At 35.8% G+C, this 26,698-nt stretch overlaps 1 protein-coding gene and 1 pseudogene across 1 annotated transcript in view; both read right to left on the bottom strand.

Moving 5' to 3' along the window:
• TBCK (TBC1 domain containing kinase) overlaps nt 1–26,698 on the bottom strand; it is a 182,805-nt gene that overhangs the window by 19,892 nt on the left and 136,215 nt on the right. The window contains exons 24-25 of the mRNA XM_008150249.3: nt 8,295–8,470; nt 2,619–2,778 (exon numbers count right to left, since the gene is read on the bottom strand). Of these exons, the coding sequence (XP_008148471.2) occupies nt 2,619–2,778; nt 8,295–8,470 (336 nt within the window). The remainder of the gene's footprint in view (nt 1–2,618; nt 2,779–8,294; nt 8,471–26,698) is intronic.
• On the bottom strand, nt 22,157–22,301 carry LOC114234684 (small nucleolar RNA SNORA48; annotated as a pseudogene).

The following is a 26,698-nucleotide window of genomic DNA, read 5'->3' as shown; positions in this document are numbered from 1 at the left end:
ACAAGAACATTGTAAATTACTTTGTTTACCTCTGACTATAAAATAAAGCATCAGCTTGCAGTCTGGATCTGTTCTGTGGCCTCAGCCAGGCACAGAAGATCCACCTAGACCCAGCTTATTCTCTTTGTCTGTCTTTTCTTCATCCTTCGCCGGCCCTCCCTCAGGCTCGCCGAACCCTTGGCTGGGCTGGCGCGGCACAGTAGGTGACAAGGATTGCTGGCTACCACCGGAAGATGGAAACAGCCTATGAGAGATTCCACCCAGAGTCGCAGAGGGAGCATGGTTCTACTGACATCTTGATTTCAGACTTGTAGCCTTCAGAACTTTGAGAGAATACGTTTCTGTTGTTTTAAGCTACCCAGTTTGTGTTACCTTTTACCATGGTTCTGAGAAATGAACAGATGTTCCAACTTTGAGATCTTTTATTTCTTTTTCTTGCCTAATTGCTCTGGCTCGAATTAACAGCAATCCTTTCAAACTCTTGCAACACACTTAAGAGGTGGGAAGACTTCCTCATGCTATGAGGCCAGCATAATACTTATTCCAAAGCCAGACGTAGACCCAAGAAGGCTTCAGACAAGTACCCCCAGTGAATACTGATGCAAAAATCCTCAACAAAATACTAGCAATCTGAATTTAGGAGCATATTTAAAGGATTATACACCATGATTAAGTGGAATTTATGCTAGGAATGCAAGGGTAATTAAACATATGAAAATCAATCAATATAGTATACCACATTCATAGAAAGAAGAGAACAAAAACTCATAATCATCTCAGTTGATGCAGAAAAGGCATTTGAAAAAATTCAACACCACGTCTTGATCAAAATATTCAATAAACCAACACAAGTAAAAAAAATTCTACATGATAAAAGCTATATATGAAAAAGTCCAACTAACAATACTCAATGGTGAAAAGCTGAAAGCTTTTCCCCTAAGGTCAGGAAGAAGATAAGAAGGCCTGCTTTTGCAACTTTTATTCAACATGGTACAGTTTCTACTTGCTAATGTTTCTACAGAGGAAGAGGATAGATCTGTCTACTCTGCCATTTTGCTGGTGTTACTGCCAAACTCTAGAACTTTTATACTGTCATCATACATAAAATGGTACTTAAATTCAGATATATGCAAATAATAGCACTGGAAAATAAAATTAACTATTAGCTAACAAATCACATAAAAATAATTTAAATACCATGGCTTTAGTTCTAAATTAAAAGATGTTTTCATTTACTTAAAATTGCACATTAATCATTAATTATACAGTTTCTCTGAAATAAGTGTGTTTAGATTATTCCCTGTCAGACACTAGATATATCAAAGAGGGGTGAGAGATTCATGATTTTTTACTAATCATCAATGAAACTTGAAGGATGACTTTCATTTAGTGTTAAAACTCAGTATTACCATTAGCCCTGTACTTGTGAGATAAAAATGGCCTCTGTCCAAAAGTATTAAAGTTCTCATCTGACTACATTTCCAGTGTTCACATTTCTGGATTATTCTGTTTATTTAGACATAAAGGAATGTACATATTAGAGGGGAATATTGTATCTCTACTGCTAATTCCTTTGAGGAAGAAAATTTTCTAAGTATATTACTAACCTTTCTTTTTGTCTCTCTATTTTCTCTGCTCTGGGAAGTGGAGTGATTGGTAAATCTGGGAAGGCTCAGTCCTGCCCTTCTTTCTCTTGGGAATAAGCTGCCTGCAGGGAGAAAACCACCTCTTCGACTTTTCCAGGAGCAGACCCTTCCCTCCCTTTAGAAAAAGGGCTGTCCTGGTTCAGTGTTGCCTACATCTAGATGTGTTCTCTAATTCTGGAGGCTTTCTGAGCAGGCCCATTTGGCTCTCATATTAAACTATATTCTCCAACTTGCCTTTTATAAAGGTGTGTTTTTTTTATTACTACCCAAAGTTAAATCTCCTGTCACCATATATTTGACCCCCTTTACCCTTTACTACCACAATGTAACAGACAGATGACAAAATTTAGAACTGTACACATGAAATCTATAATAATTTTATTAACCAATGTCATCCCAATACATTTAATAAAAAATGAAGGTGATATCTTTGACCTTCACATTCTTTGTTTTGTTTTTCAATTTGTTTAGAACATAGCCAGGTGAAAGGGAAGTCATTTTATTGTTTCACTTACTCCTCCTATCTAAAGTTGATATCCTTCCTGAATTCTCTATCATCAAAAAGCTTTGAGCCTATAGTAAACAAACCTGAAAATCCAACAGTCTACCAAGAGCTTTCTGAATCTCTAATCAAGCTCCTTTTTTTTTTTTTTTTTTGTTCCATTCAAAGGAATTGAGGCTACTTCTCTGCAATTTCAGAAAGTTTTTTCTTTAAAGAACACCTTAGGCTATTAGGTTATCATTTGGATCTTTCTAAACTTACTATTGGACTTGATGTTGCAACACTGAGGAAGAAAGCTTGAATCCTTTTACTGGGAAACGGCGGACAAACTCTTCTATGTAAGAATATAGGTAGATCTTCAAAGTTCATTTGATATGTGATCTACTCTTGAAGAAATAAACTTTTAGACAATCTGTTCTAGGCAGGTAAATAACTCATTCTGCACATGTGACATTTCTGAGTACACTTACCTCTGCTGTGTACTTTGCAGAATTCCCCACGATGACAATGACCTTTCCTTTGAAGCTTTGGAGCACAGCGGTGTGAGGGCCCTGGGTAAGTTCCCCTTCCGCGGTGAATGCAGTGCTGAATGGAATGTTGATGCTGCCTGAAATGTGACCCCGAATAAAACTGAGAAGGAAAGTTTAAGGAAAACACTTGTGTGCAGACTTGAGAGAGAGAGAGAGAGAGAGAGAGAGGTAATTGATTCCCAGAAGATAGTACCATAAAAATCAAACACAGACACCAGAGTTGAAAATTCCCTGAGCGGACAAAACTGGTTTGGTCATACAAGTATACTTAATTTAGCTTATTTTCCAAGACAAGCAACGCTGACTTGACCTGGTTCACTTCTTGCCTATGTCTCTGAAAATCATAAGTGAAACTCAATTTGTTCCCCCAAATTGATCGGAAGTAACCACTAACCAATTCCCTTTCATTTAAGAAAATTCAAGTACTGTGACCAATAAACAGTCATTGCCTCCACACTGTAGAAACTGCATTATGACAACAGGCCTCTGAACCTCAGTATTTGATGCTTTGGTGAGTGTTCTTGGTTTGCAAACTGTCTCTTTGGTGTGTGCACAATAAACTGCTACTAATTTCTATTTTGATGATTCATTGGCTTTATTTATGAACTTCTGAAAGTTCTAAACATCTTCCATGTTCACATGAGTATTTTATCTAAATGAAACAAGGCACCTCCAAGGGAAAAAAAAAGTTAAATGTGAAAATGTAATGAAAAAGAGAAAGAAAGATGACTGGCCAAAGATGTAAAGAATTTCCTGATTAAATGAAGCATTGTGAAAGTGGTCAGGGTGCAGCAAATCAATGGCAATTGCATGTGCCACATAATAATCATGCCTTTAAGTTCATTACTACTACTATGACTACTCCTAAGCTCTGAAAGTAATATAGCCAAGCAGATATTCCCAGATATAATTTGATACTGCAAAAGCCTATCTACTTTGGGTAAGTGATTGCTAAATGGGACTCTATTTAGAATTGTTAAGGTCAACAGCACTGGTTAGAAACAGTTCTGTTGTTGGTTTACTTCTCAAGTAAATTTAGCTGACATTTCCACTCTTCAATTTTATGGTCTCTAAAGGGACTGATGTTTATTATATTTGTGCTTTGGCAGGGTTCTGATGGTTTCATCATTGACTATAAATTTTATTTTTGAAATGAAAAGCACATATTAGCTTAAAATATTTAGAAATACCTTAAGATCTTAAAGAAAAAATATATTCCCTCCTTAGTAAGTAAAAAGTACAACTAAAAAGATGATTATTTATATAGAGTCTATAGAGAAAGATATTCTTAAATATTATTATCCATTGAATAACTATTCATATAAATAAAACAACTATAAAAACAGGTCTAAAGGAGATACATATGATGCTTTGGTAGGATATGTCCATTTGGAGAGAACAGGTAAAGTTTTTCCTGAGAAAGTAAGTGATGGCCAAATTAACATTTGAAGAATTAAGAAAAGTTATTTAGATAAAGAAATGGAATGGAGACAGAAGAAATTTGAGGCTCCTATTCTCAAGAAAGATGGTGTAGACTGACCACATACTTTACATTTAAAATATTTTAGTCAGCTGTTTCTTCCTCATTTTTCCTTTAAAGAAGAACATTTGGCGTTAATAAAGGACTATAAAAAGTTCTGAAAATGAAAAGAAAGACAGAATAAACATTAATATATCATTGTTTAGAGTCTTCTAGAAAGGAAAGAATTTATGATCATTGGCTTGGTTTTCATCAGTACTACTCTCTCAAACATTTACAATTATTCAATGTTCTCAACTTTAGTTTTCATGACCAGTAATGACTTTGTTCTCAGCATGTCATTAGTCTGATTTTATTTTCAGTAAGAACATACCTTAAAATGAAAATTTTTGATAACACAAAGAACCTAATGACTCAAATATTATTTGCAAATGTATATGCATCTACCAGACTGAATTAGTTGCCAGATATTTTATTTATCAAAAAGCCTTTAGCCCTTATCAACAATGAACACTTTATATTTTTTTAGTGTTTTTATAGTAGCAAAAGCAATACAAACCTATCTTGGTCAAATACTATAGCAGACATGTTTGAGTTGCCTGCCCGCCCCGCTCCCCCCCCCCATTCTCTTGCTGAAAGGGCGTCAACTACTGACCCTGATGAAAGGGTGAGCCTCAGCTGTCACGTTTGTATCAGATGATCCTGCCACAATCATGATTGACAGCACAGTAGGGAGAGAGGGTGAATGGTTATCTGATGCAGGCTGAGCCAATCAGGTTTTCTCCTTTGAAAATCAGAAATAAAGATAAAATACAATGCTCAGACTATACTAAGCTTTACAAGCTAATGCCAAATTTGAGTGTCTCCTATATACAACTTGTTCAGCACATTTTAGAAAATTGGTGACTATGGAATAACAGTAGCTATAAAAACATCTAGTTATAATAGCAGTCATCTGGTCAGGTGTTTTTTAATAGAGCTGTTTACTACCCTGATAGACTCTGTGATCTGCAAACACTTTTCTCTGGTAACTGGAGACTTTATCCTATTGCAGTAAGCTGTTTCCTTCCCCCAAAACCTACCACTCTGCTCAACGTTCCATTTGGCAGATATTACCAAAGCATTCGAGTGTGCTTATAACAAAGATAAATTTTCACATTAAACAAAATTTGGTAACCCAAAATACAAATAAATCAGAAAAAGTATTTTGATTTTTTTTACAACCAATTATTAGAACAGTATTAACAGGTAAGGATGATGGGCACTGTTTTCTCGGTTTCTGAAACCTGAAGATTTTCTGTGTTCTTAAATCAGTCTCCAAAACAATACTGCCAACACATGCACTATACTTTAATCAAGCAGATAGAATAAATAGCAGTTTTAAGAATAATACAGGTATACTGTATAGGTAAATTACATAGGTAAATGTTCATATTCTAGGAAGTTCCTTTACTTTACAAAAATATTTTAAAATTCCTTTAACATATTTGATGGCTCAAAATTGAACACAGAAAGAATCTTATAATTCTCTAAATCCTAAAAGAACACAGCATTTTTCTTGCATACCACACTTAGTGACATTATACACTGAGTGGCCAGATTATTGTGATCTCTGAACGCATAATAATCTGGCCACTCAGTGTGTGTGTGTGTGTGTGTGTGTGTGTGTGTGTGTGTGTATATATATATATATATATATATATATATATATATATATATATATGTATTAGAGGCCCGGTGCATGAATTAATGAATTAGTGCATGGGTGGGGGTCCGGCCAGCCTGGCCAGGGGCGGGGACATGGGTGGTTGGCCGGCCTGCCTGCTGGTTGGACTCCTGGTTGAGGGGACAATTTGCATATTAGACTTTTATTATATAGGATATATACTGAGTGGCCAGGTTATTATGCATTCAGAGATCACAATAATCTGGCCACTCAGTGTATCTCTCTATCCAGAGCATACCAGCATTTTTGTTAACTTGTTTGTTGCTATGTTAACTAATTATAACTAAATAGAGCCAGCCCAAAGTAAAGGCTACACCTTTAGAATATCAATAGCTACAAGGGAATATGGAATTAAACCCATGCCTTTCTCATATATAATGTAACTAAGTAGCATTAATTGATATAAAAATTACATCTTTAGATACCATTTTTCCTTTCTAAATCTACTGCTGCTTTCTTTGAATGGCATCACCATATCAGTCTAAAACTTTATTTTTGACATCTCACCAGTGGCAACATCTAACATCCTGTTGCATTAATAAATCCCATCCTCCTGTCTCTCTATTACCATTACCACTTACTTGCCTATTTCAGACACTCATTTACCTTGAGCTTAGACTACCGCATCAGATTTCTGTTTTTTCCCAACTCCCATTTTGCCACTTGGAAATCCATTTTATTGGATTAATTATTTTAGTAATAGTCTTTAAAATGAAAACATAGCATACACTATAATGCTATGTTTTTTGATAATTTTATTAAAAACTATGACTAAAGTTTCAACCAAAAGAACCATAAGCTAAAAAATTTAAAGTATTTTAAGCCTTTGAAGTAACAAATAAGAAGAACTTATAGACCAGGAGTCCCTGACCAGTCAAATGGAAATTAATGCTTGTTTTGGGAGTCAGTGCACTCACCTACTCTGCTAAGGAACTTCCAGTATCCGTGAAGCCTAAACAATCAGATACATGAGCATTTATACTCTCACCATACTCAGAGACCTCACAGTTTAGGGAAAATAGAAAGTAGTAACTTTTCAAAAGGAGGTGGGGATATATGATTTGAATTAGTGGCCTCTCAAATTGTATTTTCAGTAATCAAAGACTTTATGAATTTTTTCAGAAGTTCTGTAAATGTATGGCTTGAATTCATTTTAAAATTGATTAAAAATATTCACATGAAAATTTACATGGCAATTTTAGAATATGAGAAAAACCACCAACCTGCTAACACTCACTTACATATTATCCTCATTTATAGTAAGGAAATGCTATAAATGTTAACTTATGAAGAATCCTATATAATAAAAGCCTAATATGCTAAGTGTCCAGTTGTCTGTTCAACCAATCAAAGTGTAATATGCTAATGATATGCTAAGGTCATTCAACAGCTCGCTATGATGTGCACTGACCACCAGGGGGCAGATAGTCGACCGGTTGACCAGTTGCTATGACATTCACTGACCACCACGGGAAAGATGCTTCCACCGGTAGATTAGCTTGCTGCTGGGGTCTGGTTGATCGGGACTGAGCTAGATGGGCCGGACATGCCCTGGGGCCCTCCCTTGGTCCCTCCCAGGCTGGCCAGCCTCCCGCATCCCTCCCCGGCCTCGATCGTGCACCGGTGGGGTCCCTTGGCTTGGCCTACGCCCTTCGCAATACAGGACCCCTTGGGGGATGTTGGAGAGCCAGTTTTGGCCTGATCCCACAGACTAGGCCGAGGGACCCCACTGGTACACGAATTCATGCACTGGGCTTCTAGTATTAATTATAAAACTCTTCATTTATATTTTATATATTGAGTTTCAAAGAAAAACTTTATTTTAAAAGGGAGTTGCTGTGTTCAAAAACAAATTTGAAAATCTAATAGATGATGAAAAAATAAGGAGAAAGATTTAACTGTTACTATTTTGTACCTGTTTATACTTTAATGCCAAGCAAAATCACCAGAAATTATAGTACATTTAATGTGAGTGAAAAATACTTTAACATGTTCTCTATAAGTCAATATTTTGAAAATTATAATAAATTTAATGATGAGATCTAGCAAACTCTTTCTAGCCTATGAGTTAGACCAGGTAAATACTTCTCATCTTTGCTAAAATTTTAGCCAGAGCAAGAAGGATTCAAATCCCCCAAGAACAATACACACCAGAGAAACACAAAAACTAACAAAATATCCCAACATTCTGGTTTTGTTTGGAAAGCATTTTTGGGCCTCTGGTATGTAATATTACCTTATGAAACATTATGCAAGTCTACTTTGGCATCCGGTTTGAGAGTTACTTAGCTATTTGAATTCAGAGGAATCCCAGATATGTTCATTGTTTTTACCACAAGCCCTGTAAATGGAAAGGACGCAATATGAATAAGGCAGGACCACCCTCTAAAACCGCATGTACAAAGGATACTCTTCGCTATTCCGGATGTCAACCACCAGGAGCTTCGGTTTACTGGACTTGGTCTTCTTGGTGGGTGTTTTGAAGTGGCCTGTCACTGTGAGCTCACACAAGTCAATCAGGTCCTCTGCTGAAATCCGGGGAGAAACTTCTGACTTTAGGTCATTTAATGGGATGGATTCTCTTGACTGAAAAAAACATACAAGCAACACACATATTGAGAATATTATAGAGACAAACTGTAGCCAGTAAAAATATTTTCAGGCTCTTGATATCAATCACTACTGGTATAGCATACGGGAGAACAGGAAACGATCTCCCAGTCTACAGTGTAACTGTGTTACTACTGAGGTTTACACTTTCATTAGTCACAGATGCAGGAAAACATTAATTACAGTTTTGACTACTACCAAGCTCTTGGTTCAAATGTGATAGAAAGAGATGAAGAAGACTTTTCCTTATGAGAGAGCACTGTGTATCTTTAAAAGCAGCTTTTTTTTTTTTTTTTTTTGGCTCTAGCTGGTTTGGCTCAGTGGCTAGAGTGTCAGCCCATGAACTGCATTTGATTCTGGTCAAGCGCATATACCCTGGTTGCAGGCTCAATCCCTGAGCCCCGGTTGGGACATGTGTAGGAGGCAACCAATCGATGTGTCTCACATCGATGTTTCTCTCTGTCTCTTCCCTTTCCTTCCACTCTCTCTAAAAGTCAATGGAAAAATATCCTCAGGTGAGAATTAACAAAAAAAATAAAAATAAATAGAAGCATCTTAGAAAATAATTTGAGCAATTTATTGATGTAGAAACAAAATTCTAGAGGTAGGTTGGGCTTCAGGAACAGCCCAGCCAGGGCTCTGGGCCAGTTTTACAGTATGCTCAGATTTTCCCTTCTCCATGTTGTTGTGATCTTTAGACTGGCTTCTTCCATGCTTAAAAAAAATTATCTTTAATTTTGAAAGTATTACAGATGTGCCTCCTTTTCCCCCAATGACCCTCTCCATTCCACACCCATCCCCACCCCCACCCCAGGCCTTCTCCATACTATTGTCAGTGTCCATGCTGTTGCAAAGGGTAAGAAATCCTTCTTTTTTACAGCTTCATAGTATTCCACTCATGCTTTTTTACCCCCTGATGGACATCTGGGCTGTTTCCAGATCTCAGTTATTGTAAATTGTGCTGTTATAAACATAGGGGTGCATATATTCTTTCTGGCTGGTGTTTCGGGTTTCTTAGGAAAAGCAGCTCTTTTAGCACATTCACTTTAAGTATAATGACTGTTGTTATGAATTGCATTAATTCCAGCTCTGGTAATATGAGAAATTGCATTATAACTCAGTATACTAATTAAAGAAACTAGTTCTAATATATGCATTGGACTTGGATAACCTAATTCATATTACATATGAATGGCTGAGTGGAAATTAGATTGTCAGAGATGAATGATGTGTTCTTGGATAGTAAACCAAATTGACAATTGTGGACAAAAAAGGTACCACACATTTGGTATTGTGTTCCCTCCAACTTTGTTCTTTCTCACATTGCTGTGGCTATTTGGGGTCTTTTTTGGTTCTATCCAAATTTTTGCAATATTTGTTCTAAATCTGTGAAATATTCCATTGGTATTTTAATAGGAATTACATTGAATGTATAGATTAATTTGGTAGTATAGACATTTTTTTAATGATATCAATTCTTCTAATCCATGAACATGGTATATTCTTTCATTTTTTTTGTGTGTGTATATTTCTCTGAGATATCACCTCACACCTGTCAGAATGGCTATCATCAACAAATCAACCATCAACAAGTGCTGGCGAGGATATGGAGAAAAAGGAACCCTTGTGCACTGCTGGTGGGAATGCAGACTGGTGCAGCCACTGTGGAGAACAGTATGGAGTTTCCTCAAAAAACTAAAAATGGAACTCCCATTTGACCCAGTGATCCCACTTCTAGGAATATATCCCAAGAAACTAGAAACACCAATCAGAAAGGATATACGCACCCCTATGTTCATAGCAGCACAATTCACATTAGCTAAGATTTGGAAACAGCCTAAGTGCCCATCAGCAGATGAATGGATTAAAAAACTGTGGTACATCTATACAATGAAATACTACACTGTGGTAAAAAAGAAGGAATTCTTACCATTTGCAACAGCATGGATGGAACTGGAGAGCATTATGCTAAGCGAAATAAGTCAGAGAAAGATAAATATTACATGATCTCACTCATTTATGAAATATAATGAACAACATAAACTGATGAACAAAAACAAATCCAGAGACAGAGAAGCATAGATTAGACCATCAACCTCAGAGGGAAGGTAGGGGAGGGTGGGGGTAAGAGGGAGAGATCAACCAAAGGACTTGTATGCATGCATATAAGCCTAACCAATGGACACAGACAACAGGGAGGTGAGGGCATGAGTGGGGGCGTGGGGAAGGTGATGGGGGGATAAGGACACATATGTAATACCTTAATCAATAAAGAAAAAAAAAGCAGACAAAAAATAAAAAAATAAAGGAACTAATGAATATCAATAATAATAATAATAATAATAATAATAATATTATTATTATTAATAGAAAAGGGAACCCTAGTATACTGCTGGTGGGAATGCAGATTGGTGCAGCCACTATGAAATTGAGAGTGGAATTTACTAAAAAAAAAAAAGGAACAACCGTTTGGCCCAGCAATCCCACTTCTAGGAATATATCCTAAGAAGCCCAAAACGTGAATCAGAAATAATATATACACCCCTATGTTCATAGCAGCATTATTTGCAATAGCTAAAATCTGGATTGCCCATCAGTAGATGAATAGATAAAAAAGGTGTGGTACATTAACACAATGGAATACTATGTAGCTTTAAAAAAGGAGAATTTCTTATCCTTTGCAACAGCATGGATGGACCTGGAGAGTATTATGTTGAGTGAAATAAGCCAGTCAGAGAAAGACAAATGTCACATGATCTCATTTGTAAGTGGAATCTAATGAACATAATAAACTATGAACAAAAAGGGACCAGAGACATGGAGGCATGGAACAGACTGACATATCTCAGGCAGGGGAAGGGTGGATAATAGAGGTGACGGGAAGAGATTAACCTAAGAACTCATATACATACAAGCATAACCAATGGACACAGACAATAGTGTAGTGAAGGCCTGGGGTGGGGCAGGGGCTGGGAGGAGAGGGAAAAGGGGGAAAACTTGGAGGACATCTGTTATAATGTCAACAATAAAATGAAATCAAATAAAAAAAAGTGGATTTTTATCAAGATCTAGATTAAGTGGAAATTGAGAGCTTTATTCTATTCATTATCCTCTTTTTTCTTTCAGTCTTTCTCTTTTCACTACTTTTCCTTGGCTTACAAAATATCCAATATTTTTCCATCCACAATGGAAAATAAATTAAAACACTATAGCAAATAACAAAATTACTCTCCAAGGGGTGGGTTTCCCCCCAGCTACTAACCCTCTACCTTCTCATCTGTACTTTGTTCTTCCCATTCACTCCTGCATCACTGCAGCTTGGTTTGTGTCATGATATAGAATAAGGAGTGGACCACTAACAGGGGAAAGGAAGAAAGACATATGAAAGGCACTATAAGAAAACAGATAGAAGATAAAGGGTAGGGTTGAGTAAATGATGGTTCTTATGTGCTGAATATGGATGATTGGGGAAAAAGGAGATAGTGATAAGGGGAAGACAAGTTCAGATTTAGATGTGTGAAATTGAGATTGCATAAGGTCTACCAAGTTGAAGTGTTGAGAATGCATTTAGAGACAGAAACTGGTGTTTGGGGGAAGTCATGGCTGGAGGATCATATTTTTGGAATTATAAGCATAGAAATCGAAGTTTAAGTTGTGAGAAAGAATAAACAATTTGAAGAAAATGAAAAAAAAGGCAGAAAGAAATCCTAAATTTAGCAGGTACATCTATACAGTCTGCCGAGAAAAGTCTTAAATTATGCAAACTATTAACAGGAGTTGGAAACACATAAAATTGAGATTTTTTAATGAAATATCTATCAATTTTTATTTTTCCACATGTCTATAATATATAGACTCTTCTTTCTTAGTGCTAGATAGTTCAAGCTCACGTATGAGACAAGCTTTTGTGAATGGCACAGACATTAACTATCATCTCAAAGAAATTTTAACAATGAAAAACTACCTTCAGAAACTATCAATCTACAAGGATCTATTTATCCATATACTTAAAACAATAAATTGTTTCAGTGGCAAGTTGGTGTTTTTATTTCTCCCTCTTGGTTTTAGAGAAAATAAGGGAGCCTGCTATTTCTATTATAGAAATATAGCATCTGAAATGGAGTTTGAAATAAAACCGTCATGCTCTGGAAGCTGCATAATGTAGTTCTCACACTAGAGAGATATTTCTCTCCTTCAAATAAAAGAGAGATCATGTACATGAATATAAACCCAAAGAACAGTGGACATAAAAGTTTTTTTCAGTGATTATGAATTTTATGTTAAAATTTTCACAGATGTGCCCCTGAAAAATTGTGTGTAAGCTAAATTTCTGTAAGGAGAGTAATTTCCCCTTTGATATATAGTAACATTTTAGAGATATTTCATCTCTCTAGCTCTCAATTATCTCATGTATAAAAGGAAGGGACAGGGGTAGGTATCTTATATATACTTTAGCTATAGAATTCTATGACTTTATTTCTGATTGATTTTTCAACTAGCAACAGGTGCAAAAATTCCTGCTTACCTCCTGGGACAAAAGTTAGAAACCTGTACATAATACTTAACATCACCAGAGGAGTTTCTATTAAAGGGATTCAGGAATAATTCAAATTGCGAAGCTTAGCAAAGTGTTGTTCAAAAAGTATAACATGCTTATATAATCTTAGATTAATAAGAACTTACGCATTTCAAGACAAGTACCTGGGAAATATTTCATAGTTTAAATTGGTTGAAGTGAGGGCAAGAAGAGATGGAGGTTACATTAAGTGAACACTCTCGTATAAGTGATTTCTGGGGCAAAAAGGGGGTCAATGTGGCAATGTATGTCAGGAGTGGTGGTGAATGCTACTGTGTATGTTTCTGTAAGTTTCTGGAAATAATTTTCAAAATAAGACCAGAACCTGATAAACTTTCTAGGCCGAGATAAACAAGATTAAAAGGCTAAACATGACAGCAACTCCACTCAGCTGAACTAAAAGTGGAATTTGTGATACTTCCTTCAGGAATGTGAGAGAACTGCGATTCCACATAGAACGTTATGATCAGCTTTCAAAGGCAGCAGAGATTCAGGGTACAGCCAGCTGGTGGCTTAGAGGTCACAGTATTTTAGTTAGTCTCATTGACATTTTCATCCCAAACTCTTAACTTTTCAAGGTAGAGTCTTTACTTGAATTAGGGTGTTTACTTGATCACCCTTCTCTCTCACTCCTACCCATTTCCTAGTAGTGATACTAATAAATGCTACCATTTTTGCTTAGGTTTTCCTTGTTACTTGGGAAATTGTCCCAACACTTCCCTCACTATATATCCAAAGAATGTCAAATAAATGACCAAATATTGTCTGGCTGGAGGCTTCAGTGAATCCCTGTGGAAGAATGTGTGGAGATCTCCCTCTCCCACAAACACAATGCTCTTCAAGTCTAGTCAATTTTTTTCTAACTCCTTCCCAAATTCACAGGATTGCCCATTCTATGAACTCTCATGATATTTCCACCCAATGGCAAGCAAAAACCTTAAATATAACTGTGGCTTAAACTAAAAGTTTGGCAGTTTCTGGGGGGACTGATGCCCTCTGCACAGAGAGCCTACATTAAGGGCTGGTTCCCAAACCTGAAACATAGACAGAATTCAGGAGTCAAAAGTTATGGCTTATCTTAAACTCTGACTAGAACATATTGAAAAGACATTTAATAAAACTCAAGAAATCAGAATTCATGATCTTTTCATCATGAGAAAATTTATCTCTTAAGACAAAAAACAGCAAAACATTACAAACAACCTAAGCATAATATAAAGATATCCACCATTGCCACTGTTCTTTAACACTGTTATGAAGAATTGGGTGAAGCAATTGAATAATAGAAATATATAAAATTGGAAAAGAGAAAAACTTATCAGTAATTTGCAGATGATATATAACTAGAAACACTGAAAAACTTATAAACAATGAGAACAACAATGTGGCTGATAAATGACAATGATGATAATTAATGATAATGAAAACTTACAGTGTTTAGTATGTGCCAGCAGTGGTCTACATATATTAACTAATTTAATCCTCTATAATTCTATGAAATATTTAATATTTTATCTCTATTTTATGGACAACAAAGAAAACGATCACATAACCACACAGCTGGTGTGGCAGAGCTGAGATTAAAAAAATCATGTCTGCATTCTTAATCACTACACCAAACTTCTTGTAAAATCAACAATCTTTCTATCCATTAAAAAACTAGAAAATATAATAAAATAAAACATCTCAATAATAACAGCAACAGCAAGGCTCAAATATGAATAATACTAATAAGAAACATAAAAGAAAACTATAAAATAAACAATATGTTTATTTTCCCTACTTATACATACATTTAATTCAATCACAATACATATACCAAAATGATTTTTCCACAGGGGAGTGAGAAACGACATTCTATAATTCATGTAAAAACATAGTGCCAAATGTATAATATTATTTTAATAACCTCTTGGTACTAGCAAGGAAATAAAATAAAACAAATATAAATGAAAAAAGAATTCAGAAATGAATATAAATACATGTGGGAATCTAATTTATCATAAGGGGTGTATTTGGATTTAATGGGAACCATTTAGTTTATTAGAGAAAACAAACATTATATTAATCTTAAACTAATTCAAATATAGATTTGATAAGCATAAAGTTTAAAATCTATCAATTAAGTCAATTCTGTAGGACTCTATCTGACTACTGTTTGCTCAGTGTTTACTTAATTTACTGAACAATAAACTATAATTCATACTGATGTATTTTGGAATAATTCCAGTTTAGCAATTTTTTTAAAAATTAGTAATAATTTTTTTTTTAGCAAGGTTTTTTTGACTTTGGGGAAAAGGAAGAAAGAAATAACCTGTAGCAATGATTCTGTGGAAGATGTGAGAATGTTGCAGATAAAAGCTGTCTTTTCTTTTTTCACTACATACCTTTGTTTGTTAAATCCTGTGTTAGCACCTGTAGAAATCAGGTTAACAAAATGAATTTTTAGTAGCAGGTTTATTTCTCATATAACATGGCTTGTTTATTTAGTTTGCATATGTTATAGGATATTCTGGGAGAAGAGCTGGAATAAACAGGACATTTATACCCTGGGGTTGTAAAAGTCATTGCAATGATTCCTGTATATAATAGCTATGTCTGTTGTTGCTAGCCTTTCTGCAGAATTGTGCCAGAAGCCATTTTTTTCTAAATGCCGTGGAATGTCATTGATACACGAAAGGACTTGCATAAGGAAGATCACAGTGCAAGATCCAGATATACATCAGAAGTTGGAATTATCCTATCTGTGCCCATGGCTCTTCATGAAGAAAATGTATTTTATAAATGCACTGTGGAAAAACATTGCTACAAAAGCTATCTCAAATCAATAATGAATTAAATCAGCTGCAAAGGAATAAAAAAACCTGTCATAACATAACCTTCCTAGCAACTGCTGTGTGGACATGCTAATGCTGATTCAAAGCATCCTCTAATGTCTGTTGGAAGTGTGAGCTGTCCCCTCAGATCAGTTCAGCTACTAGCTTGGGCCAATCCTAAACAGGATATATTCTACCAAATACAACAATTGTTATTTTCACCAAAGATGACAATATTTATTTTCTTTTGTGTTTCCCATCAAGAACTTCACCCCTAACATCCTCCTACCAAAAACTTCTAAACATCTCTCTTTTCTTCCCAGGACACGCCCCCCCCTCCCCCCAAAAAAAAAAATCATCAATATAACACTCTAGACATCTTTTAGTGCTCATTCAGTGACAATTCAATTTTTTTCTGGCTCTGGGCATTTTTTTCTGCTCGTTTCACTTGCTATTTACAGGGCACTGCTCCATTCAGAACAGACTTGTGCACAACTGTAATGTCCACATTCAGAAAAGTGGCATTTAGTAATTTGATGAGTTAGGATGAGAAGACCCAGAGATTTCTATAACTCAGAGGAAGAAACATTTTTAATATGCAACTACGAAATTTGATTTCCCAGGATAACTATACAAAAAAAAGGCTAATAGTAAATGTTAAAAACATAGTGACATGTATTTAACATACAAATGTTTCAAACTTCGTACTGCTGCAGCTAAACAATTAGATCTTTAAATGTGAAAAGTATGAAGGGTCACTAGGAAAAGTAAGGATAAAAATGCATCACTGATTTACAGTTTCTTTACCTAGAAGTAAAGAATGACCCTTGAGTTATTTCGGTAATTGTATTTATTTTTAACTGTTTCATTCTACGAAGGATTTGAGATTTTGGTCTAGTTTACCCTTTCAAACAACCTAAAACATGTTTTTTACCTCTTCCTGATATAATATTTCCACCTGCCAAATAGTTTTCTGGTATGTTGAATTTCATTACACCCCAAATTTGGAACTTATATACTGTGGAAAAGGCAGTTTATATAAAATGGTAACAACTTTGCTAACTCTGCACTTGGCAGCCTCTGTTTTAAATGACATTTAAATAGAACGAACATCATGGTGATCATGGGGACAAGGCTGGGCATTGCTGATTTTCTTCCCATTTGTCTGAACTGAAGATCTGTTCCCAACCACCTTTCTTCAAGTACCCTCAATTAGCAAGACACTGCAGTCCACACTACTATGAAATGAAGAACTTTCTGTAACTGTAAAGGCCTTAACAAATTAAATTACCAAGTGCTTGAGTAGGTGCTTAATAAATGTTTGCTGAATGAATAAAACTTAGTAAAAATTCTTTTAAAATGATGAGGAAAAAAGAAAAAGGAAAATTAAAGACTTAAGAAAATCATTATCCTTCTGATTTTCCTTAATCCCTACCAATATTTCTCTCGCTTCTTCACATTTCTTCTCTGGAGGCAAAATTGCTCATATTATCAAGTTTTTAGGAGGGAGAACAGTTTGTCACTTTCAATTACTGATGCCTTCCATGTTATATGCCAACTGTGTTTATACTCATATATTAACACCCTGCACTTATTACTAAGATCACTATATTCATTCTGACTTGATATAATAGGGCTACCTTTTACTGATTTCAAGAGAGAAGTCATAAAGTGTAGTGTAGTAGGAAACAAGTTTTTTGAGTCCTGATGAATTTCTCATTCTAATTTCGTTCTACATAAATAGCTTTTGAAATACAATGTTGTAGGTCAGTTCCTCTGATTGAAGAACAAGAAGGGCTGGGGAAGCCAGGAAGAGAGAGATTTAGAAGAAGGCTTGTCCTTGGCAGTAAAAACAAAAAGAGAGGTTCAGAGAGTGAGCAGGCTACGATTGCAGAGTTGTGAAACAGGTGGTGGTTTTGGTTCAAGAAAGGAGAGTTAACTTGCCAAAAAATGTTAGATATAAATAAACTATAAAACAAGTAGATTAGTATAAAATATGCAAAGAACAAATATAAAAATAACTATTAACCATAAATAAGAATATCTTCTCATTGAGTCTCCTCCCATGAATAAACATTTCTGTTTAGCTGTAAAGTCATGAGAAAATTGTGTGCACATATGTTATGAATTGTGCCATGACCTTAGTAAAAACAGAGAATCCATGAGTCAACCCTCAGAGATTGATTTAGTAGATATGGGATGTTTGTGGAGACTCAAATATGCATTTTTAACAGATATTATAGAACATTTTGAAGACCATCTTTCAGATACATTGTCTTATGAAAACAGAGCTAGAAGAGGCCAAGGAGGATTCCCACCTTCAGCCATCAGAGAATGTGTGGCTCTGCCAACACCTTGATTTTGAACTTTTAGCCTCTACAAGTATGAGGCAATGAAACTACTGTGGTTTTAAGCAGAAAAATAAAAAAGGTTAAATGTTATGTTAGTTGAAGTCTGAAGAATGGATCAGGGAGGAACAAGAATGGATGCAGGAAACTGTTGTAGGAAAGACACAGGTAAGAGATGATAGTGAACTTGACTAAAATGATGGAATGAGAGTTATCGGGAAATAGAGATTTATGAAAAGGGCTTTCTGATTGATTGAATATGGAAGGAGAAGCAGGAGTCAAGGATGAATTTAGAGACTGACCTGAGTAAGTTGGGAAGTGATAACGGTGATTATTCATATAGGGAATTCTGAAGGAACAATGGCTTTAAGGGGAAAAGAAAATAAATTCCGTTTGGACATGTTAATTAGAGCATGCTTGGGTTGAGTAGGCACTGGCTATATGGGTCTCCTAGAGCTAACAGGAGAAGCTACAGCTGGAGCTAATAACAGGCTCAGGGCAAATGTAAGATGCAAGTCTATAGGACTGTCTAATATCTGTCTTGTGGGAGAACAGGAGGCCTGCACAGAACCCTGAGGATTACTACATATAATGATATGGAAACAGATGAAGACAGTGAAAGATACTGAGTGGAGGTAACAGAGAGGAAAGAGGAAAACAAGATCAGGGATACCAAAATCCTAGGAAAAGTCATGTTTGTAAAAGAAACAGTTAACTGTTCTGAAGATTCCTAAGAGATCAAGTGGGAGAACACAGTTGAAAAGAATAATTTGTGACTTTCGTCAGGGAATGGAGAAGATAGAATGTAAAGTGAAGTGGCATAAAAAGAAGGTATTTTTGCTCTGGTCGGTGTGGCTCGGTGGAAAGGTCACGAGTTCAATTCCCGGTCAAGCCACATACCTGAGTTGTAGGTTCGGTTCTGGTCCCAGTTGGGATATGTGCAGGAGACAACCTTTCTCTCTCTTTCTCTCTCCCCATCCGTCACTTCCTCCTTCTCTCCCCTTTTCTCTTCCACTCTCTTCCAAAAAGACAAAAATCAATGGAAAAATCCTCTGGTGAGGATTAATAACAACAACAAAATAAGGTATTTTTGTTTGTCTTTCTTGCTTGTTCATTTGTTGATTTCAGTTTTATATGTTTCTTAACCTTTTCACTTAGTATATAATCTTATTAACAAACATCACCCCAATAAATGAATAAAAAGAAAAAGCCAAAGCTGCAACCATGTTAATGGATAATGTTGAAGAAAAAAATACTTTTCCAATAAGGTTTTTCCTAAGATAAAAAAAAAAAGAATAAGTTGTGCTAGAGGGTAAGATACATATATTCTGTATGTGTGTATGTATACACATAATGGAATAATTTAACCATGCAAATATAAGCCTATTGTAGAATGGTGATATTCTCTATCTTTAGATTTACATGTAATTGAGATAATAATGTGATATTCTTGCAATCATTTACTCCTTCTTTAAGGATGTGGGGATATTTAGCACCAACAATTTGTCTGGAAATTTTAATGCCGCTCTCAGGATGAATAGTTAACAATAATAATTGGATAGTTTCATAATCTCATTAGCATGAAAAATGGATGAAAATATGACAGGCTATTATAAATAATATACAAAAGATAAATTATATGTAAATAAAACAATTGGCTAAATTATTAAGCACTAAAAAATAACAAGTATCATAAATTCTAAAAATAATAAGCCTATTTCTATTAAACTTCATTTTCCTTAATATGATATTAATAGATATAGCTTTTCCACATAATTTTAAGCCAGCCAGTCCTTGATTCTGACAGACTACTCAACATCAGCTATTTGATGCCTTAACTTGAGAAAAAAGTTATCACTAGCTCTATCCAAGTTGGAGGAGTTCTCTTATTGACTAACAGAAATAAAGCCCTGACTTAGCTTAGAGACAGGTCAAAGATATTCTCCTCTGAGTATCAGCTCTGCTTAGAAATTATTGTTCATAGCAATATTCCCTTTTTAACATTAGATGGACTTCAGAAATCTTGATGGTACGCTGTCCTCTCAACTAGCCAAGGCATTTCTTGCCAAAGACTCAGCTTTCACTAACACCATTCTTCTCAGTATACGGGTTAATAATTAATTAAAATACAGAACAATAAAATCAAATTAAATTCACAGAGTTTAAGAATATGCCTCCCTGGCTTTGCCATTTCTTTTGCTCATCCTTTCCCCTTTCTTCCTTCAGCTATTTACATAGCCTTATTTTATATATGGAGTCATATATTTTTCCCCCATGATATTTACAATAGAGCAGAATATATTTACGAAAGCACTGAACACAAATAAAATGCAATAAAATTAAATACAACTTGTATATACAATATGGTGATATCAATAATAAGAAGAAAGGGTCTCTGGTAGGCTTAGACTATAAAACTCAAGAAAGGTATATTCAAAGTAAAAGATGATTACATGCATGATTAGAGTAACTACATTAAATTATTTAAAATATAACTTCAGGCCTGTATATTTAAGAACTCCTTTATTTTACAGTGAATAATTACAACTGCCCAGCTTCTTTCAACTCTTTAAATACTTAATATTCGAAGTCACTAGCTGAGTGTTATTATAAAATCTTGGCCCCTGCATACTTAATACACCAGAACATTAACAGTAGAACTCCATAGTTTTGTAAGTTCCCTCATTAGCAGAGGAAATGTGAACGATTCCAGTGAATGGGCTCTTTACCAAAGCACAGTATACACAGGAAAGAGCAAGTAAAACAAAATTAGATAAATATGCATCATTATTTTTATTTTCTATGAATCTTTTATTAGGGTGGTGTTAACATGTCTCATGGTGATTAAAAACAAATTATTTTCTCTACATCATCACTAGCACTAGTACACTACTGGTGGAAATGCAGACTGGTACAGCCGCTATGGAAAACAGTATGGAGTTTCCTCAAAAAATTATATATGAAACTGCCATTTGACCCACTGATCCCACTTCTAGAAATGTGTCCTAAGAAACCCAAAACACCAATCAGAAAGAATGTATGCACCCCTATGTTCATAGCAGCATAATTTATAATAGCTAAGATCTGGAAAAAGCCCAAGTGCCCATCAGTAGATGAATGGATAAAAAAGCTATGGTACATTTATACCATGGAATACTATGTATCAGTAAAAAAGAAGGATCTCTTACCCTTTGAGGGACCTGGAGGATATTATGCTAAGTGAAATAAGCCAGTCAGAGAAAGATAAGTATCACATGATCTCACTCATATGTGGAATCTAATGAACAAAATAAAATGATGAACAAAATAGATTCAAAAAACATAAAAGCATGGACTGACGAATCTTGGAGGGAAGGCAGGGTTGGAGTTGGGGGGAAGAGATTAACAAGGGAATTTACATGCATATATGCATAGCCCATGGAGACAGACAATAGTGTGGTGAAGGCCTGGGGTTGGGGTGCAGGGTGAAGGGGGTCAATGGGGAAAAAAAAGGGGGGACATCTATAATACTTGCACAACAGTAAAGAGAAATTAAAAAATTACTGAGCTCCTATCTATCTTCCAAAAGCTAGTTGAAATAATATAACTTGCTAAAGACAATAAATATCTAGTATGTGTAAGGCATTATAAAAGTGATGAGAAATACCTATATTAGCTGTATCCCATAGGTTCTGATGTATAGGGTTCTCATATTATTTTCTTGATATTATAGAAATTTCATTTGGAATTTTCAAATGAGAATATCTTCCTTTTCTGAAGAGTTAATAAACAGGGGATGGTGTATATTCTACTTTATTTTATTTTGGGATTTGTTTATTTTTAATTTCTAGGTGATAAGAAATATTTTTATTTTTACTATTTCCAATTTGACTAAATAATGATATGAGAAATATTGTCTGTGTTATTTCCACTTCTTTTTTTTTTATGTGCCGCAGGCATGAAACAGCTCTGGCCACCGACACAGGCATCAAGCTAGGATGAACTAAGGACTGTACATCTGCTTTGCCCCTGATTGATATAAGAGCAACACCACCAATCAGGTGTCTCCTTGCCCATTGCCAGGGGGTTTATTTCCACTTCTTAATATTATTTTTGTGAAGCTCCATGATCACTTCTGAATACAAATTATAACAATATCTTAAACATAACCTCTGTCCAATACTTATTATATAAATAGAACAACAGTAATATCTTTTCACCACATGTAGGTGGTAGTAGTATGAGGACTTAAGAACTGAAGAACTGCATTGATTCTGTAATAACTGCTAAATGATTCTAAGAATGTTTTGAATCTCAAAATAAAAATGGAAGACTATAGCAAAAGTACAATGCAGTAGCTTTCACTGTTATAATATTATGTACTCTCAAAAATAATAGCAATCTGACAAGTCTATGTAACCAAACAGAAAACAGCAAATTCAATAACACAAATGACCTCTGGAAAACACACAGCCACCCACATGCACAACAATTCCATTGGGTTTAAAGACCTAATGTCTCTGTTATACTTTTTCTTTAGTATGTCTATAAACTTGAAATTGAAAATTACACATGTAATTCTATTGCTATTAAAGCTTGTGTTGAGATAGAACCAGAAGCAGTTAATTCATCAACAATTCAGTGATGTTGATAAGGCAGTGCCAGGCATCTCACTTGAAGAATTCTAAAAATTTCTCTCCTTTCCCCAAATCTAATGGTCACAGAATTGTTATAATGTCCACTCCCCTTCCAATAATTCCACTTAATGTTTAAATATGTATCTGAATAGACAGGCATATCTATGTTTAAAAGAACACAGCAGAGCTTTGGTAAATAATCTTAGAATTAGAAAAAAACTCTCACTTTGGTGCACATCTTCATGTATGGACATCTATAATAATAAAAGCATAATATGCTAATTAGACCGGACAGCCGAATGACCTACTGGACGTCCTTCTGGACAAAGCTGTAGCAACAGGGGCTGAGGCAGAGGCAGTTAGGGGTGATCAGGCAGGCAGGCAAAGTGGTTAGGGGAGATCAGGCAGGCAGGTGAGTAGTTAGGCGTGATTAGGCAGGTAGGCTAGTGGTTAGGGGTGATCAGGCAGGCAGGCAGGCAGGAGAGTGGTTAGGAGCCAGCGGTCCCAGATTGAGAGAGGGATGTCTGACTGCTGGTTTAGGCCCTATCCTGCAGAGATCCCTGTGAGATTGGGCCTAAACTGGCAGTCGGACATTCCCTGAGGCGTCCCAGATTGCGAGAGGGTGCAGGCTGGGCTGAGTTCCTTCCCCCTCCCCGTGCACGAATTTCGTGCACCAGGTCTCTAGTACTGAAAATAAAGGCCAAAGAACAACTAAAGGATGAAGTTTGCTCTTTTAAAATGTAGATTGGTTAAAGAACAGGAAAAATATGTTGGTCAAAGATATTAACAATTACAGATTATCTATATACCCTAGGGAGACTTTGGTGGTGAGAGACAGAGGTTCTGTTACAAATTGACAATCACTATACATCCTTTGTACCTCTACCAGCAGAGAATATAATTTAAGTTAACTCTCATAGCTTGTATCACAAAATTTTTCCCCAGATTAGGAAATTATTAATCTAATGCTGGGTATACATCTCCCCCACATTAAATGTGCCCTTGAGTGTGATTTTTCCATTCCTCTCCCCATCCCAATTCCCTTATAGTCTAAGCTAATTTTCAACATAACAAATGTCACCAATCCATCTAATTCTCAACCTAGTGCTTTATTTACTTAACTAGGAATTCTTTGCCCCATTTAACCAGCAACAGTTTATTAGTGAAGATGGTTGCCACCTGTACAGAGAACAAAACAAAAAGTGAAGTACCAAAGTCAACCTAAGTTATTGGTTAACTAATTTACTGATTGCCAGTTTATCCTGCAATCAACTATTATGTTTAAGACTATAGAAACCTCTCTTTATCGCTGGCAAATTTTGCCCACTATAATTTTAAGAGGTGATACTGTTAGAACCCCAGAGCAAGGATGATGGGGCAGGTATAAAAACTCACCAGGGTAGAAAGCTCTGGATGCCTAGCAAGGGGCAAAAGTGGGAAAACAAGAACCTCACCCAAAGACTAACCTATCCTCCCCCAGCATATCGCTGGTCATGCAGTTTGGACCCCAGATCTTTCATATAGCTGGTCAGGTGGTTTAGACGCCTGACCTTTCCCTCCCTAATGATAACATTTAAGCCTCAATTATATTTCAACTCTAGGGCCAGAAAAGCAGCAAAACCAGAGAAGTGGCGACATGGCTGCCTCAGGACCAGCTACATTGACTAATGACTTCCCGCCCTCGTACCAACCAATCAGTGGAGACCAGGACCCTGAAAGAGCACACCTGGAAAGCTGATGAATATTCTATTAAGTCACTCCCCTGAGAACTCCCCTAAGATTTCCAGGACAAAGGACCCAGTGTTCGCTCTCCAAGGAGCATGCCCGTGCCATTCCCTCACAAGCACGTATCCCCTAACCTCAAGAGACCCCTACCCGGGGAGCAATGGGCAGCTCATCCCTGGCTAAATCCTGAACCTGTCTCCAAGGCCCCCCTTTTTCTGTGTAGTCCTTCCCTTTGGATATCCCCATCTCCCATACTCTTTTTCTTAAATAAATTTAATTTTCTTTAATCACCATCTAAGATGGCTATTTAGCCTGCCCACACACCACCAATTTTAACCTTTCCCCATTAAAAATTTGATTTTTTGTGTGTGTGATCAAAAAAGCAACTGCCTTCTATTGCTGTCCATAAAGAAAATCCTCTGCTTCTGTTGAAGATTTGAGAGGAGGCAAACATTCTATGTCAAAGATGTTTAAAATTATAAATTTCCAAATTATTTCCTGAATTCTCTTCCATATGTTATAAATTCAGCAGTACTTTGAATATATCCTATATAATAAAAGCCTAATATGCTAAGCATCCTGTCGACCAGTCAGCCATTCAACAAATCAAAGCCTAATATGCTAATGATATACTAAGACTGCTCAACGGTTCGCTATGATGTGCACTGACTACCAGGGGGCAGACTGTTTGACCAGTAGGTTAGCTTGCTGCTAGGGTCTGGCTGATCTGGACTGAACAAGATGGGCCGAACATGCCCTCGAGCCCTCCCGCGGTCCCTCCCCAGCCGGCCAACCTCCTGTGTCCCTCCTAGCCCCAATCGTGCACCAATGGGGTCCCTTGGCTTGGCCTGCACCCTCTCGCAATCTGGGACCTCTTGGGGGATGTCAGAGAGCCGGTTTGAGCCCGATCCTGCAGGCCAGGCTCAAACCGGACCCCACTGGTGCACGACTTTGTGCACCGGGCCTCTAGTAGTAAAATAAAATAAATAAAAAATGCCCTTGAGAAATGGAATTAGCTGCTGCTTGTTTCTTCTTGATCAAGTATTCAACAATGCTTTCTTTTCTTCCACTATTAAAAAAGTAAATTCTCTAAAGACTATCCATATTTTATTAGTAGACCTGTACACAGAGTATATGAAATATATTCTAAAGTCAAATAGAAATTATTTTTAGATTATATTTCAGATTGTTTATTTGCCTAATACCTTTTTCCCATTATTATTCAAATAATTCAATGTTGGTATTATATATGCATAATCCTTTGTATGTTTATGTTGTCATTTAAAATGTGAAAAATATATTATACAAAAATTAATTTTTGTTATTTGGTATTAAGTTTATAGTTTAAAATATTTTAAATACAAAATTATGTAACAGTATGTTGCTATGTGGTCCACTCAGCTGATTGGTATAGGAGTTTAAATTATAAAAATAACTTTTGATAGGGTGCTTAGAATTCTTAATAAATTCCGTAAGGTGTCAATCTAGAAATTTTTTTGCCTTTCTTATCTAAAGTTGGACTACAAGAGAAAAATTCATATTTTAATCAAGTAAATAAAGTTCTTTTTATATCTTACCACTAAATTCCACTACCCCTTATTTTCTTATGCTGGCTTTTTTTTTTCGGCTTACTTTTGGTCAGAGGGTGGGTACTAAAATACATTATACATATTATGGTATAAGAAAAAATTTAAAAGATACTGCTTTCTATCAAACTTCTTTATTTTACTTACCTTTTATAGGTCTGACTTATTCTATATTTAGCTACAAGGATTTCCAGTCTTCATCTTTTACTAAAATTGTATCAACTCTATTGCTGTAAAGTTCCAGATTGCTTATGGAGAGATAGTTAGATACTGATATTACAATATAAACAATGAAGGAAATAGATGCAAAGCTAAACTTTTTGTTCTTGAATCATCTATTGCTCTGAATAACTTTGGGAGATGGTGTTTAGCTCTCCTTCAGATTTGCATTCTAATCTCAACATAATCTATAAGTAAAACATAACTGTTTCCCCTTCTACCTTATTGTAAAAACATTTCAACTTATTTAATAGCAGGAATGTAGGTGATTGCATGAGTATAGCAAGCATATATGCATTAGGAAAGTAGAAGAAAATA

The sequence above is a fragment of the Eptesicus fuscus genome, chromosome 2 (genome assembly GCF_027574615.1).
Source record: "Eptesicus fuscus isolate TK198812 chromosome 2, DD_ASM_mEF_20220401, whole genome shotgun sequence".
NCBI lineage: Eukaryota > Metazoa > Chordata > Mammalia > Chiroptera > Vespertilionidae > Eptesicus > Eptesicus fuscus.
This window is presented reverse-complemented; position numbering and strand designations above follow the sequence as displayed.